Source organism: Thamnophis elegans, chromosome 5 (assembly GCF_009769535.1).
Source record: "Thamnophis elegans isolate rThaEle1 chromosome 5, rThaEle1.pri, whole genome shotgun sequence".
Taxonomy (NCBI): domain Eukaryota; kingdom Metazoa; phylum Chordata; class Lepidosauria; order Squamata; family Colubridae; genus Thamnophis; species Thamnophis elegans.
The window spans coordinates 40,096,836-40,115,219 of record NC_045545.1 but is presented as its reverse complement, the minus strand read 5'-3'; the positions used below and the strand labels follow the sequence as shown (position 1 = coordinate 40,115,219).

Below are 18,384 nucleotides of genomic sequence, written 5' to 3'. Positions count from 1 at the left end.
ATTCTTCTTGTTTTTGTGTACTGCTGATGAAGAGATGAACATTTTAATGTCTTTAACTGATTATTGCAAATTATTTTTTATCAAAGAGATCCTTCCTACAATGTACAATGAAAAATTCAAAATGTAATTACAATTACATATGCCTTTTTGAAATAAAAAAGGATTATCCTTTCCTTCTGATCACGCATTATGTGCCAAGTGGCTGAATGCCAAAATAATAATATAATGCATCCTGGAATACTTCCAAACAGAGCAGCTTAATACAGTTACATTGTAATTTTCAAGTCACTGATTTTTAGTACTGTAGCATACTTAAGATTATTCATGTGACTTCAGGAAATGTTCTAGTGATATTTAAACCATTCTACGTATTCGATATAAACAATACAATACATTTTTATTTTCGTTGTTGAATTTATTTGCCACCCATCTCAATCACAAGGTGACTCTGGGCAGCTTAATGTTAAAAAGAATAAAGCAATGCAACAGTATGAATATAATAAGAGTAAAACACTATAAAATATAAATTTTCAACTATAAAGCTAAAAGATGGGGGGAAGAAATAAACTGAACAACGGAAGTGGGTGCAAGCTGTTATTAATCTATCAGCCATTTTCATCTTTTTTATACCGTTATTACATAGAATGCAGTGAATGATTGGCCAATTTAGATCAGGGATTTTTCTGATTTTCTATAGCTTAATATTTCTTCTATTTCCCTAAATTGTATAGAAGAAGTACTTTACAACATAAATTGGAGTATTACACTGCATGTTATGTGCTGTCTTGCTCCTTATATGGCTATTCTTTCAATTCCCATAATACTTTTAAATTAATCATTGAGCTTGGTTTCAGTTTAGCTCAGTCAAATGAGTCTTCTTGACCTCTCTGATGAACCAGCTATTTTAGTAGGCAGGGTATGATGCTTTTGCATATCTGTTCTATAGTTATGCAATGCAAAATCGTCTCTCTGCAGAGTTGTAAGACTAAATAAAATAAGAAAAATAAATTTAGTTAAGAAATAAGAAAAATGGTTTCCATAATTTTGTGTTCTAATCTTTCATTGCCCTTATGGTGCCTTAATGAGAAGTTTCAGTAATATCATTCTGAATCATCTTTTATCTATGGATTTACATTTTTCCAAAACACAACTATGCCCTGAGAGCAGTAATGAGTTGTGTCATAAACTTTAAATCATCTTTCAATCTGGATTTAGAATCTCACAGAAATTTAAGTTAAACTATGCATTTTATTTTCATATTTCTTAAAATAAATTATACTTATATACTTAGTTATAAGCATTTGTTTTTGAAATCAGATTAAATATTCTCTTTGTATTCTTTTGCTTTAGGAGTTTGATCCTGAAGAGTTCTACCATCTGCTAGAGGCTGCTGAAGGCCATGCCAAAGAAGGGGGAGGAATTAAATGTGACATCCCTCGTTATATTATATGCCAGCTGGGCCTTACCAGGGATCCCTTGGAGGGTGAGAGCATTGTATTCTTAGAACTATAATGAAGCAGAAAAGAGTAGGATATCACAAAGCATCTTAGTCATTCTCACAAACATTAACTAGCACATAAAATCTAATGAGCACATCAACTGTTAAGAATGTCCATAAGTATTACGGTGTCCCATTACATTATATAGTGTGTCTATGCATTTTAATTATTACTTTAATGATATAGTATATAATAGTACATATTGCACACTCCAAATTGCACAAAGCAGAACTCTAACCAAAAGGTGGTCCTATAGGCTGGAAAGGGTGAGTCTTCTGTTTTCCCCGCATTTGCAATGCGGGGGAAACAGAATCCCAACACTTACAATCCCAAACTCTAAGTGAAATGGGAAGGAAATATTTTCTCTATCACTTTCCTCCTATGAGGATGGCTCCATTGGACTTCAACTTCTTTTCCTAGGGGAATACTGTATGCCAACTTTTCTCATTCTCAATGACTTTAAGATGAATGGCTTTGAACTCCCAGAATTCTAGGAGTCCTTAAAGCCACCGAGGTTGAGAAACACTGTGCTAGTCTATTCTTTTTTTTATAACATATTTTTTAATTTTCATTTTCACAACATACAATCACATGTACACTATACATAGCCAGTATCATATAGTAACAAATAATGATCACATCAGTTCCTCTTGTCATCAACACCCAAAAAATAAAAATAAAAACCCATTATTAGCTCTTCTGCTCTCCATACACCTCCCTCTTCTACCTCTCTCCTACTTCCTATCTTCCCTCCCTCATCCCTTCCCACTCTATTTCCCCTTCCCCTCTCCCTACATTCCACTCCTCCCTATCCTCATCCTCCTCATCCTCCCCCCTCACCATCTCTCCTATCCCTCTCTTCCCATCTTTCTCTCTACATTCCACTCCTCCTTATCCTCCTCATCTTCCCCCCTCACCCTCTCCCCTCCCTCTCTTCCCATCTCCCCTCTTTTTCCCACTCTTCCTCTCATTGGTGTATTTCTGCTTCTGAGCAAACTCCAATCTATGTTGATAGTATTTATACTTCCATACTTAACATATCGTAGTTTTAAAGAAAAAAATAAGAAAAAACAGTATACATGTGCAATCATATTACATTAAAGTCTAACACCCCTCGTCAAACTTCCCTCCCTCCTCCCCTACCCCCTACCCCCCCCCAGCCTTCCCTCCCCCGACTTCCCAGAACCCATACACGGTATAAATCTTTAACAAAAACAGTCTAAAATATATTGGAAAAAAGAGTTTAAAAAATTGATAACTTCTTTACATTGAGCTTAGCTCCTCCTTGCTAAACTAACTTTAAACAATTTATATCAGTCCTGGTGTTAATCATAAGCTATCTGGAATTTCTTATTGCTAGTCTATTTTTGAACGCTCAATTCTAGAATTAGCCCACTAATTTTGTGTGTAAAGTGACTATGCATATCATATCTTTCATTGCTACATTATCTTCTGCATTAAATAGAAATGCACATGTTGCGGACTAATTGTTCTGAATATTGCACACGAAAACAGTGAAAGGATAAATTAGCTTTTTATAGGAGAAGGTCACTACACTACATTTACAGCAAAATGTAGTGTCAAGAGTACAATAATTTGTACTGAAGATGGCAAATGGTATTTGGTATTTTTCATTTTTGTCTTGGAATTTTGCTGAGGCTTCATATGACTCATAGACTGAAATAACATTGAAATTAAAAAATAAACAAATAGAAAGGAAAAACAATATATAAAATGAGCAAAAAAAGTCTATATAGGACTTTGATTTTTCCAAAATGAACATTATAACCATCTTATTTATTTTAAACATAAAAAAGTCTTATGAGAAAATATAGAATCTATCCTATATATTATTCAGAATAACCTTATCAATATTAAGGAGATATATTTCCATAGTTACTAAGTTAAGCGATATGTTAATTACAGTGACCATATGTGACATTTTGGTTTGGCCAAAAAATTCTCAGTATGAAAAATCTTGTGTGCTACTGTTTTTGACCCATCAGCATCCAATATAGACCCCGTGCAAAAGCTCTCCCACTCTTTATACTAGTCAGTGTTTCTCAGGCCAAGGAAAAAGGCAGGCAGTGGCAAACTACTTTTGAAAATGCTGTCAAGAAAACTGTAGGGAATTGTTCAGCAATTGCCAGGTGTCAAAGCTGACTCAAAGGTACACACACACGCGCACATGCTGTACAGGAAGGACTGCAGATGAGATAAGGAAGTAGGTGTATTAGTCTTTGAATACCAATGATGGTATACTGTTACATCTTAAAAGCATATTTTTCCTTTCTTTCTAGAAATGGCCCAGTTGAATAGTTGTGATAGTCCAGATACTCCAGAGACAGATGATTCTGCAGAAGGAAAGGTAGTGATTTAACAGCTCCATTCCATAATACAAAAACATTTCTGCACTGTTATTAGCAAAGTTTAAGTTGTGCACATGTACATTTTTTCTAATGATAATTGCAGTGGATATAGAGTTTCTACACACCCCTGTTAAAATGCCAGATTTTTGAGTGCAAAAAATCAGATCAAGTTAAAGCACTTCAGAATTTTTTCCACCTTTTCTATAACATACAAGCTGTTACAACATACATGCTAGTATAATATACACATCCACATCCAGTTTGTTTTTCCATTGGATTGCACAAAGATGGAAAAATTCTGGTGATTTATTTTGGTCTGATTTTATATAATGGGTTTTATAATGGGAAATATTTAGAAAATGAATCGAAAATTAAATTTGTTAGAGTGGCCATATTTCTGTTTGATAAATAGCAATAGCACTTAGTCTTATATACCACTTCGTAGTGCTTTACAACGCTCTCTAAGTCAGGGGTGTCAAACTTGCATTGTCACGGTGGCATCACTGTGACGTATTGGGACCCCCCCCCCTTTGCTAAACCAGGTGTCAAACTTGCGGGACGCAAGTTTGACACCCCTGCTCTAAATGGTTTACAGAATCAGCATATTGCTTCCCACAATCTGGGTCCTCATTTAACTGACCTCAGAAGGATGGAAGACTGAGTTAACCTTGACCTGGTGAGGATCAAACTACTGGCAGTCAGCAGAATTGACTTGCAATATTGCATTCTAACCACTGCGCCACCACAGCTCATAAAAAAATCACGTTAGGTTGGAATTTTGAGAAATTACTCTTATTGTCACACTCTCTCTCACACAAACACACATGCACACATGCACACATCATCATATCTTTTTGTAGGAAGTGTGACCTCATTTAACACTAAAGGTATTACTGTTCTGGACTCTGTTGACTTCTGAATCAACAGTCATTTAATTTTTCTTAGGTTGAGTCTCAGCCTATTTCTTTAAGGAATTGGGTTATCTGTGCCTTTTTGAAGAATGGTTGTATTAGCTCATCTTGCAAGGAGGCATTCATTAGAACTGAGATCCAGTTCCTTATCTACTCCTTCACAGTTTGTACCAACTAGGAGGGCCAGGGATCCAATCCACAAGTGGGCAGTCCTTATTTCACCAAGCACTCTGTTCATTTACTCAGGTTGCCCGCTTCAAGCTTCTTCCAATTTTATTATGGAAATTGTCAGGATAGTGATAGAAAAATCACAAGTAACTTTAGCAGCACAATGAAATCATAATATTCTATTCATTTATACATCCAAAGAAGAATTGAGTTGATGGTTAATATCAGTTATCTATTGAATAGATTAAAAGTGGAATGAAAGCTATTTTTGCTATTTTCAGAATCGGGGAGCAACTGTGCAATCTAAGAAAACACCATCAGAAGAAGAGTTTGAAACTATTAAATTAATCAGTAATGGAGCATATGGGTAAGACTAATAAGTTATACTAGAATTTTTTTTTTTTTTAATGAGATTTTAAAAAATAGGTTAATGATGTGAGAATGCCAATATTTGTATGTTAATATTTTAAAATGGCTGCAGAAGAGATTGTATATGCCATTTGTTTTGCAAATTATAGTTGTCAGCACCTCTCCATTTAATAATTAGGAAAGAAGACCACGAGATTTCATTTGTAGAAAATCAAATGTACTTTTACTAATTAAAAATGGCTAAAGAGCGGTTGCATAGCAAAGTCTGGTTAATTAGGCGCGAAAGCAGTTGATATATAGAATAGCCCATTCCACTCCCCCCTGGCATCATAGGCCTAGTCCAATCATAAGTCCTTCAAGTGTCAGGTGTGAGATAACTTCAAAAGACATCACGAAGATGGAATGTCGGTGCCGTTAGCCCAGGCGGGAAACACCCACGCATGCGTAGTACGTCCATCCAAAGATCTCCAGAATCTTCCTCCAGCACAATAAGTAACCCCACCCAAATAATATGCCCTCCCTCCCCGTTTCTATGGCAGCTGAAGCAACAGCAAAGCAGAAGCTGACAATAGGAATGAAACTGTAGGCTCTTTTCTAACTTTAAAATGCTTCCCACTCTTGAAATTTGTGATAGCTCTGCAGTAGAATAAGGCTGGTTCCTGTGGTGATTCTGCCGAAACCTTGGAGGAGAGTAACAGGATGAGAAAATTAGAGTGCCATCCCTCCCCCACACTGCTGTTTTAGAGTGAAACAAACCATTATTGGGAAGTGCCACAGTAATCTTGCTCAATTATTACAAAAGGGGTGGAAATGAGCCCTATATCTCTAGGATCACACTTCCATGTGTGAATTTCATGATTAAAGCTCTTGTTCAATACAGTATCTTGGATCAAAATTAAAACTACAAATGGAAAAAATAGAAATAGAATTGAGATCTGGAGGCTGCCTCTGAGGCAACAGGCAACTAAATACTTGCACATCAGTTATCCCCTGATCAAGCAGATGCACCAGTCCATCAATGAGTCCAATTGTCAAGCTGCAATTTTTCCCTTTGTAACTCACTTGCCAATCTCTATAATTAGTTAGCTTCTGAATGGCTCTCTAGATGTACCAGTTGCTTCTTCTCTTCCTGCTATTTCCCCACAAAGTTCTACCAAATGTTGAGCCTAAACTGATAGCAGCAGGACCATATCTAGAAAATGTTTTGACTTGTGCTGACACCATCCTAAACTAGCTGTTCTGATTACAGAATTGTTTATATGCAGAATGTTTTGCAAATCCCAAATAAATATGGATGTGTAGCTATTCAGATTTGAAGCAGAAAAGATCCTTTGGAAGGGATCTGATTGAACACATTTTCTGTACCTATCAGCTGAAGGAGGTCCTGATAGGAGCTTTAGATGTACCTTTTCTCTTTTGGATTAAATGGCTGCACACCTCTACCTGAAAGACTATTTCAAAAAAAGGAAAGCGGCCAGTTTTTTCAGAGGAATACCGAGTCAAGCAAAAGAGTATTAAAAAAATCTTAATACACAGGGAGTTGATAAAAATAAAAATAATATTTGACTATAGAAGTTATATTTGAAGTAAAAGTTACATATGAATGAAACAGATTCAGTATTTCAAATTTCGTAATGCTAACTTGGTAAATAGATTTATTTCTAAGAGTCTTTTGTTTTTTCTTGGTACCTATTTCATTCCTGATTACTGAATCCCACATAAAATTCTATCCTTTACTATAAAAGAATTAACTTTAAAATTCAAGCAGAGCCTGGAGAAAAAAGACAAATTACTTGGTGCTAGTTAATCCTGTCCATTTTGTGAGTTCTTTCTAGCTTTATCGACTGGTCAAACAGGTGAAACTTCAGATGTATTCTTTCTCATTTCCTGTATAACATATTGTTCATGTGTTACCATAGTGCAGTGTTCTTGGTGCGCCACCGGAGTACACGTCAACGTTTTGCAATGAAGAAGATTAATAAGCAGAACCTTATTTTGAGGAACCAAATTCAGCAAGCTTTTGTGGAGAGGGATATCCTAACTTTTGCAGAAAATCCTTTTGTTGTCAGCATGTTTTGCTCCTTTGAAACCAAGCGGCATCTTTGCATGGTCATGGAGTATGTGGAAGGTATCCAAAATTTACCCAGACATTATAGTAAATGTATTAATCAAAATGGGAAGAGATGTATTAATCATTAGGAAGAGAGAGATTAAATATGATGATTCATTTAGCTGCTAGGGTACTTCCATTATTTTCTCAGTCTAGGATTTGTTTCATATCTTTCAAGATAGAATGAATATATTGTGCTACAAATCTAGCTCTGTTCCATCATATTTCAGTAATATATTCCAAGCCTGTATATTTGTCCATCACTTTATTTTGAATGAAAGAGATCTTACCAACAGAGTTGGTATTTATTAACAGCAGCTAAAGCAATACAGCTGGTTGTGGAATGAGCTAATTGATCCAGAAGAGGAAACAGGCACCAAATACTTCCCACTGATTTTTCCTAAAGCATTACCACCAAATTATATTCCTGTCTGCCTCACAGTTCCCTGGTCTTCCCCCATATCATTATCTGTTTAGCATTGTATTGCAGAGTAGGTGGAAATATCTTATTTTTTGCTCCTTTTATATATTAACGTAATATTTCTCAGTTATGTGCACCTATTGAGAACGAATCTAGAAACTGATCTATTATTTTTACAATAATGCATTGGACTAAAATATTGGAAAAACATTCGGTCCAATAAAATGACATTCAAAATTCCTAGTCTAGAGTTAGTTTTTCTTTTGATTAGACACAGATAGGAATATACTGTATATATTAACATGATATACTGTCAGCTTTGTATAGTCCGATAGTGAATGCAGAAATTATGTTTTTATTGTGATCTAGGAGGGGATTGTGCAACTCTTTTGAAGAATATTGGAGCATTGCCTGTAGATATGGCAAGAATGTATTTTGCAGAAACTGTACTGGCATTAGAATACCTCCACAATTATGGAATTGTCCACCGTGATCTAAAACCTGACAAGTATGCTTTTAACTTCTCATGTTTGTACTTGCAGTTGCAGCTGTTCATTCTAAAAATATCTGTAGCAACAACTTGTACTATTTTTCTCCTCTGTAAGGGCACCCTTTCATTACAATATTTATTCTTGAATTGCTTCTTGACAAATATCAGATTGTGATTATTTCAATAAAATTTATTGAAAAACTATTCTTTCATTAATTGTGTCTTAAATTTAAAGTGAGGCATTTCCACAATAGGAAAGTTTTGATTGTCCTTCTACAAGGACACTATATTTAATATCCAGTAAAAGTGTAAGTTGAACAGGGCTATAATTTTATCATTTTAAACACATGTACTTGGCTCACACCTTTAATGTGTGAGACTGTAAAGCAAAGAATAAAGATAGAATTTAAATTAGTAAGAATTTAAACTAGTAAGAATGTAAACTTTCTGGAAGAAAGCAATGAAAAATCAATTCTGTAATACTGGCAAGAAATGTACATGGATGCAGTAACCAAAAATCAATTCAAGAGCATTTTTTTAAAAAAGCTCATTGATTTAAATTAATTTGTTTAAAAGCATTACTTGGTTTGGGTCCAATTCAGTGTCTGAATATAAAAGTATTCAAATCTGACTCAAATTAGACCCTGATTTTTTTCTTTAAAGTGTTATGTAGCAGGTAATTCCTTTTATAGCATGGCTTAGATATACTGTATATATAAATGGCGACTGTTAGTTTCATGGACAAATGGGGAAATGTATGTCAAAAGTCATATTCTGATGAAAATATTAACCTCATAGTCCATGTGCTGATAATAAACGGTAATAGAATTGCCAGTAATCATAGCCAAAAACAAACAGGCTAGGATATAGCTAATTCTGGCTTTCTTTCATTTTTGATATATGTCATCACCAAGGAGGCAGATTGGGGGGTTGGAGGGGTGGAAGATTCCTTGAACAGCATATATGATTGGAGGCATAGCTGAATGGGAATCTTTTGTGCTTTGTACCATATTTTTCGGAGTATAAGACGCATCGGAGTCTAAGACGCATCAAGGTTTTGAAGAGGCAAATTTTAAAAAAGTAGGTAGGTAGGTAAGTAGATAGAGGGATAGAGAGGGAAATAAAGAGAAAGAAATATAGTAGGTAGGTAGGGAGAGAGAGGGTAGGTAGGTATGTAGGTAGATAAAAGGATAGAGAGACAGAGACAGAGAAATAGAGAAATATAGTAGGTAGGTAAGGAGAGAGAGTATGTAGGTAGGTAGATAGAGGGATAGAAAGAGAGAAATAGAAAGAGATAGATAAATACAGTAGATAGGTAAGAGGAGAGAGAGAAATACAGTAGATAGGTAGGGAGAGAGAGTAAATAGGTAGGTAGATGGAGAGAGAGAGAGAGAGAGAGAGTAGTAGGTAGGGAGAGAGTGAGAATAGGTAGGTAGATGTTTCCAGGTGTATTTATCCATGTGCTGGACAAAGAAATCACTGACAATCTGTAGCACCTAAGACTTTGTTTTTGCTGGCACAGCACTCGATCAATCTAATTCTCATCTATCACTTTAACTAAAGAGCTTTCCGAAAAGGGGGGGGAGGAGTTTTTGCACTCTGCAAACATCCCCGTTTTTGTGAAAATGGGCCTGTTTTTTTTTTTAAAAAAAGGCATGAATAGCCTTGGGGGGGGGGCTTGCTGGGGGGGGCAACAACGAGCAAAAATGGTCCATTTTTTGTGAAAACGGGCCTGTTTTTTGTCAAAAAAAATTGCATGCATAGCCTTATAGAAGCTTATAGAGTGCTGCTGGGGGCTGGGGGGGCAAAAAAACAGCCTGTTTTTTTGCTCATTTATGCCCTCCCCAGCCCCCAGGAGCTCTCTGAAAGCCTCCATAAGGCTATTCATGCCATTTTAGTTAAGGGGGTGGGACTTCAGGAGGCAAAAAATGCTGTATTCGATGTATAAGAAAGACACACCCAGATTTTCAGCCTCTTTTTTGAGGAAAAAAAAGTTACTTTTACCTAAATCATTGCCACAGTTCAATAAGAGCTTTCTAAGCTTAATTCCCATGTAAGGCAGGTTGTATAGATGGCTTCATAATAACTAGCATGTAAAACACATAGAAATAGATATTTCAAATGTTACTGAATGTTTACTGCATTGAAATAGTCCCTTTAAGATTTTAGTATCTTATGTTAGATATTTTCTACAGTAATGAGATATTAAAGTTGTAGGTAGTTCTCGACTTATAACCATTCATTTAGTGGTTTCCAATAGTATTAAGAAAACCTATGACCACTTTTCACATTTATGACCATTGCGGCATCCCCATGGTCATGAGAGTTGCACTGTTCCACACAGTTTTAGGGTCACGTAATTACTATTTGTAAACTTCCAGCCGGCTTCCGACAAGCAATGTCAATGGGAGAAGCCAGATTCACTTAATAACTGCATGATTCACTTAACAACTGTAGCAAAAAGGTTGTACAATGGGGCAAACCTCACTGAACAACCTGCCTTGATTAGCAACAGAATTTTGGGGCTCACTTGTGGTCATACGTCGAGGACAGCCTGTGTAATATTTGTTAGAGGGTATTGATAAATAATAGCATGGTATTGTGGCATGGTTAAATGTTCATAAATGGTATTATAATACTAATCTGTATTCCCCTTTTTCAGTCTTCTCATTACCTCAATGGGTCACGTCAAATTGACTGATTTTGGCCTCTCCAAAATTGGCTTAATGAGTTTGACAACTAATCTGTATGAAGGTCATATTGAGAAAGATGCCAGAGAATTCTTGGATAAGCAAGTAAGCCAAAATTACAGTTTTGAAATTACTATGCATATCTGCATATATTAATTTTTAAAAACTGCCTAAAGCAAATATATTCAACATGGGTTTTATATCTTGACCCAGAAACAGCAGAGTAAAATTGAAGTTTTAACTCCTTTAAGTATAGCAATGAAAAATTCTGTTCAGCTTGGACAGATTTAAATTAATCAAATCTCAAACGTTTTTGCACAAGTATTTAATTAAAATATTTACTTTTTTTGTAATGAATAATGAACCCGTTACACATTGTTTAAACACAATTTACATTGTAGTTTTATAGTTTGAGTTTCTTCATTAGAGATTTTCTGCATCCTATCATTTTTAAATTTTCTTTTCAGGTATGTGGGACTCCAGAATACATTGCGCCTGAAGTAATATTGCGACAAGGTTATGGAAAGCCTGTGGACTGGTGGGCCATGGGAATAATCTTGTATGAATTTTTAGTTGGTTGTGTTCCTTTTTTTGGAGACACCACAGAAGAGCTATTTGGGCAAGTTATTAGTGGTAGGTATCCAACTTTTATAAGTATTAAATGTCTTCTTCAATTTGATAAATGGCTTAAAAATCATTTAATTAAATAAGGACAATATTAGTAATTTAGTATCATTATTTAGTTAGCTTATCTGATTTTGGAAAATGGGTACTGTCTCCTTTAGCCCAAGGTCATTTCCCCAGCAATACAATAAAATCAACATTAAAAAGCAAATGTCATACATCAATTCAGTTAGTGCAAGAAAAGCAAGAGATGCATATATTTCATTTGGAAATTAAAAGTTTTGCTTCTGTTCTTCATTTGTCAACTATCTAACCTGAAATTTGCACAGTTATCCATGAAATCACAGAAGTAGAGCCAATTACACTCGAGACTTCACCTACAATATAATTTGGCTAATTCACCCATGTTGGCAGTAGTAAAACAGAACATGGGTACTTTGGGACCATACCATAGATCTGCCTCATTGATGTAGCCAACCAAATATATAGGTATTGTATGTTTTTAAATGGGACAAATAACTATTTTAACGTGGCATATTACACAGTTCTTATTGTCTCTGATCCAAAAGGGTGTTGCCAATTTTTTATTAGTTTCTGCTGTTGGCCTATGAATTATATTTTATGGTTTTTGAATTCTTTCCAAGTTTGGCAACATTTGGAAGGGAGAGGCAGGAAACCCCTGTACTGTGAGTGGAACTACATTCATAGAGAGTAGGATTCAAGATGCTAAATGTTATAAAAAGAATGTAGAATTATAAATTAATATAAATTAATATAATATACATATACATATATATTATAATATAATATACATATACATACATACATACATACATACATACATATATATATATATATATATTATAATATAATATAATATATATATGCTGGTCTTGTTGTATTCGGGTCTTTTCCCGTGTAAGATTGAGATTGTCTTGGCAATGTTTCAGCGAGGTCTCACTCGCCATCTTCAGGCTGGTGTTTTTGGCTTCGGCTGGTGTTTTGGTGCCGAAAACGGGAAAAGACCCGAATACAACAAGACCAGCATACCTACACCCGTGAAAATCTACGAAAACAAATACACACACACACACACACACACACACACACACAGAGACATACATACATGCAAAAAAGTATTTAGTCAGCCACCAATTGTGCAAGTTCTCCCACTTAAAAAGATCAGAGAGGCCTGTAATTGACATCATAGGTAGACCTCAACTATGAGAGACAAAATGAGAAAACAAATCCAGACAATCACATTGTCTGATTTGGAAAGAATTTTTTTGCAAATTATGGTGAAAAATAAGTATTTGGTCACCTACAAACAAGCAAGATTTCTGGCTTTCACAGACCTGTAACTTCTTCTTTAAGAGGCTCCTCTTAAACTTGTTAGCAGTATAAAAGACACCTGTCCACAACCTCAAACAGTCATACTCCAAACTCCACTATGGTGAAGATCAAAGAGCTGTCAAAGGACAACAGAAACAAAATTGTAGACCTGCACCAGGCTGGGAAGACTGAATCTGCAATAGGCAAGCAGCTTGGTGTGAAGAAATCAACTGTGAGCAATAATTAGAAAATGGAAGACATACAAGACCACTTATAATCTCCCTGATCTGGGGCTCCACGCAAAATCTCACCCCGTGCGGTCAAAATGATCACAAGAATGGTGGGCAAAAATCCCAGAACCAAGTGGGGGGGGACTAGTGAATGACCTGCAGAGAGCTGGGACCAACGTAACGAAGGCTACCATCAGTAATACACTATGCCGCCAGGGACTCAGATCCTGAAGAGCCAGATGTGTCCCCCTGCTTAAGCCAGTACTTGTCCGGGCCCATCTGAAGTTTGGTAGAGAGCATTTGGATGATCCAGAAGAGGATTGAGAGAATGTCATATGGTCAGATGAAACCAAAATAGAACTGTTTGGTAGAAACACAACTCGTCGTGTTTGGAGGAGAGAGAATGCTAAGTTGCATCCAAAGAACACTATACATACTGTGAAGCACGGGGGTGGCAACATCATGCTTTGGGGCTGTTTCTCTGCAAAGGGACCAGGTCGAATGATCCGTGTACAAGAAAGAATGAATGGGGCCATGTATCGTGAGATTTTGAGTGCAAACCACCTTCCATCAGCAAAGGCATTGAAGATGAAACTTGGCTGGGTCTTTCAGCATGACAATGATCCCAAACACACCGCCCGGGCAATGAAGGAGTGGCTTCGTAAGAAGCATTTCAAGGTCCTGGAGTGGCCTAGCCAGTCTCCAGATCTCAACCCCATAGAAAACCTTTGGAGGGAGTTGAAAGTCTGTGTTGCCCAGCGACAGCCCCAAAACATCACTGGTCTAGAGGAGATCTGCATGGAGGAATGGGCCAACATACCAGCAACAGTGTGTGCCAACCTTGTGACGACTTACAGAAAACATTTGACCTCTGTCATTGCCAACAAAGGATATATAACACAGTATTGAGATGAACTTTTGATATTGACCAAATACTTATTTTCCAAAATAATTTGCATAATTATACTGGCATGTAATTTAATATTTGAATGTGTTACAGTCTTAAATATATTATTTGAGATCATAGAACCTCCATATAGTACAATTATATTGCATGTATTATGTAATACAACACAATTGTATTACAAAAAATATTAACCCAGTTGATAGCTAAATATACATATCACCTGCAGTATATGTATGGGGCCCGTGGTGGCTCACGTGGTAAGATGATGACCCTGCGCTCTGCTGAAGTCTGTAGCCCAGCAGCTAGATTCCCATGGGCGAATAAAGCACATAGGGACAGGAAAGGAGCCTCCCCCAATTGCCTACTGGCATTCAGGCATCCCGTGGGTAAGATAACACTGCCCGAAAAAATTACTTTCACAGAGGCAGCCAGCTACCTCGGTGATCCCTGGCTAACACATGCCATACGCTTTAAAAAAAAAACCAAACCTGCAGTACATTCAGTAGCACTGTGCACATTGTACTTCAAAAATGATTCAGAAGTGCTTCAGACCTCCTCTGAGGGCAGCATATTTAGCTATTCATTAAAGCACTCTAACCTTTTTCAGATTTCCATATGAGCCTGAAAAATGATAATGGTGCTTTATGGAATTTCAGATTTAAACTGAATAAACTCTTAAAGCAGCAGTGAAAGCCAGTTTGGTATAGGATTAAATCATCAGTCTAGAAACTTGGAGACCATGAGTTTTACTCTTGGGCACAAAGGTAGCTGAGTGACATTGGGTTAGTTAGGAGGCAATGGCAAACCGCTTCTGAAACCTTCCCTGCCAGGTTCCCTTATTTCCAGGCGGTCGCCAAGAGTCAACATTGACTTGAAGGCACAAAATAAAATAAAGCAGCAATGCTTTTTTTTTCTTTTTTGTGCCAGGGAGAGGATCTAAACTCTTTCTTTCAGGCATGCCCTTTCTAAGTATTGACTGTCCTTGAAGCAATTATTATATCTTATATATTTGTAAAATATTTAATATTATACACATGCATTTAATCGAAAGAATAGATAATTATTTTATGTGTACCTGGAGAATGCCTTTCATAGTATCATATTAATTTACTTGTGCATATCATCTGGTACATCTCTCATTAAGAGAATCTCCTGACATTGAAAGCAGAGTTGTCAGTTCAGCAGGAGATGAAAGTAGCATTGTGCTGTTCCAGTATAAGCTCTGCTCCTTTTTTATGTGTGTCTTGACATGTCACAAACATATGAAAGGAATGAAAGCACAATCTGGCTTTCATCGTTTTGACTCAATGATCAGATCCCTCAGACACCTCTAACTGAAGGATGCTATTGGTAGCGGGTGGGCGGGAGCTTATATCTGAGGGAGAAATTGAGAGCCATGAGACATAAAAACACTATTCTATGCATAGAATCCTGTGCAGAGTGTTATCCTGTCAATATGATTTCTGCAGATGAAATTGTCTGGCCAGAAGGAGATGAAGCTTTACCACTAGATGCCCAGGACTTAATTGGTAAACTCCTACGACAAAACCCTTTGGAAAGACTGGGAACAGGTGCTTCATATTTATAAAAATGACATATATTTAGAATGACATGTAAATTGTTTACTTTTTCATACTTACAGAATAGAATAGAATAGAATAGAATAGAATAGAATAGAATAGAATAGAATAACAGAGTTGGAAGGGACCTTGGAGGTCTTCTAGTCCAACCCCCCTGCTCAGGCAGGAAATCCTACACCACTTCAGACAAATGGTTATCCAACATCTTCTTAAAAACTTCCAGTGTTGGAGCATTCACACCTTCTGGAGGCAAGTTGTTCCACTGATTAATTGTTTCTTGTCCTACCCTCAGGTACTAATATTAGGTTATATGCCATTTTGGGTAGGCATATATGCCACTTATATGCCATTTTGTCCATTTAGAGTGGTAGCCCAAAAAGTGTAAATAGTTCCATAGTAAAAAAATATAATTGCATATGTAATCTTAATGTTATTGCTTGTCACTTTCTAACTTAGTACAGTTATTGTAATGGTGGATCTTGTAACAAAGTTTATTTTGTTTTAGTAGAGACTAATATTGGCCAATATTTAAACATTCCTTTAAAAATGCATTTGCTGATAAATAGCTAGGTAGGTCCCAGTGTTTCTATTCAGTGTTCCATATTCTTCCATCAGCAACAATATTAAAACATTTTGCATTCTGCTTTGTTGGTCAGAATTTATGAGAATGAATGTGGATTTTCATTCCTCATAATAACAAAAACTTTATAAAAGACTAACATAATTTAAAAATGCATAAACTTTCATGCAATGTCCCCTTATTTCTTCCTTGGTTAACTAATTCAGATGTATTTGAATTTATGGTTGTTATCGCAAAGAGCTAAAACAACCTCACTAGTTCATTATTTTGGAGAAGAAAGTTAGTGTAACATGTATCCACTGAGCTCTGATTTTTGTTCAGATTTTAGATGAACTGTACTTGCTACTATATGAAGAATTCCTCACAATTTTTGTCATTACAGGTAGTGCTTTTGAAGTGAAACAACACAGGTTCTTCAAAGACTTAGACTGGAATGGATTACTACGGCAAAAAGCAGAATTTATCCCACAATTAGAGTCAGAAGATGATACTAGTTATTTTGACAGTAAGAAAAAATGATCAGAGATTATAATTATTTTAGCATTTTGCTTATGTTTCCATAAATATAAGAAATTACAACAGCACTGAATGAGTCATATTTGCAACTTGTCCTTGAAGTTCTGGTCATCCCAACATCATGAGCTTGGCAATTGGCTTGCACTTAACAATGGTTGCAGCATCCTGTGGTCACATGATCACCATTTGGAACCTCCCCTGCCAGCATCCTGTGGTCACATGATCACCAGTTGGAACTTTCCCTGCCAGCCTCCCACAAGCAAGTCTAGGGGGAAGCGGGCAGGGAAAGTTTCAAACAATTCCTATAACTTGCTCCCCCACCCCTGTTGCTTTTTCTCTTGAGGATCTTATACTTCTCCTCAAGATCTTGTACTCTGTAGCGTGTGCTTGCTTGTACCCACTGCACAGGCCCGCGTGCCTGTGCATCCTCCCAAACTCCGCAGCAGCCACACTCTGGCATGCTCATGACATACTACAGCAGCCACCTATGCCTTACCACACTACATTTGCTTCTAAGTGCAGAAAATACTTAATACAGTAGGCTTTCTCCTTGTGCAAATACTTGAACTCAAATCTGTTTTCTTGTTTGCAGCTCGTACTGAGCGATATCAACACTTAGATTCTGAGGAGGAGGAAGACACAAATGATGATGATCATATGAAAATTAGACAGTTTTCCTCATGTTCACCTAGATTTAGCAAGGTATGAGGTGTTGCTGACTAAATGGGTTTTGAAAATTCTGATTGAAAACAATTTGAAAAATTCTCTATAATATGCTGGAAGCTCAATGTTTCAAAAATGGGTCGCCAATATGTACAATAGAGGGCTCTTTATAAAAAGGACTGGTGTCACAAGTTAGTTTGATATATGCCATAGTTCCCAAACTCCCCACGATTGTGCTCTGGAGCATTGCATCAAATTCACAAGGGTGCCATGGAATATTTTGAATTTTTGTGATGTCATATCTTTGCAGAAATTGAACTAGAAATTGAACACTGAGGTCAGGTTATCATGAAAGATTCTAAACATGTATTTGATGACATAGAAGGCACATAAGTGACTTGTTCATGGAACATACATTTTGAAATAAGTATTCCTTACATTCGGTAATTTAAACAGCATGCTGTCTTTGATCACAATTAGAAACAACAGATAAACTAAAGATACTTATTTATTTACACATGCACACAAACACACACTATCTTTTTGTTCATATATATGTATGCATCTATGTATATCTTAACAGATACTTTACAACTTAAGGAATATTGTAAGAAAATTAAGGTTGATATAAACTGGAAAGGAGTTCTGTGAGTGAGCAGAGAGAATAAAGTGGAAACTAAACCAGTATCTTTAGAGGATGTGATGTTTGCATGCTTATATTTTACACTTTGAAGAATAATACTGTATTCAAAGTGGGTGTCATGGAAGGCTCATTTGAAAGTCTTGTCTGACAATTGGGCCAGATAATTTATTAATAACTACCCCGTGATGTGGTGAATTTTTTATAATGATATTTTCTTCAGTTTGATATGCAAATCAGATTCTCAGTTGAGCTCAGTCCTAGAAACATGAATGTATTTTCTCC

The 18,384-nt window shown here is 36.3% G+C and overlaps 1 protein-coding gene across 5 annotated transcripts in view; it reads left to right on the top strand.

The window, feature by feature from the left end:
• The window catches only part of MAST2 (microtubule associated serine/threonine kinase 2), a 272,437-nt gene that overhangs the window by 220,118 nt on the left and 33,935 nt on the right, over positions 1-18,384 (top strand). For 4 of the 5 annotated variants that reach the window (XM_032217719.1, XM_032217718.1, XM_032217716.1 and 1 more), the window contains 10 exons: positions 1,351-1,483; positions 3,800-3,867; positions 5,229-5,314; positions 7,236-7,444; positions 8,217-8,355; positions 11,000-11,132; positions 11,495-11,660; positions 15,590-15,691; positions 16,663-16,785; positions 17,389-17,498. In XM_032217719.1, the coding sequence (XP_032073610.1) occupies positions 1,351-1,483; positions 3,800-3,867; positions 5,229-5,314; positions 7,236-7,444; positions 8,217-8,355; positions 11,000-11,132; positions 11,495-11,660; positions 15,590-15,691; positions 16,663-16,785; positions 17,389-17,498 (1,269 nt within the window). The remainder of the gene's footprint in view (positions 1-1,350; positions 1,484-3,799; positions 3,868-5,228; positions 5,315-7,235; positions 7,445-8,216; positions 8,356-10,999; positions 11,133-11,494; positions 11,661-15,589; positions 15,692-16,662; positions 16,786-17,388; positions 17,499-18,384) is intronic. The other variant, XM_032217717.1, reaches the window with a different exon arrangement.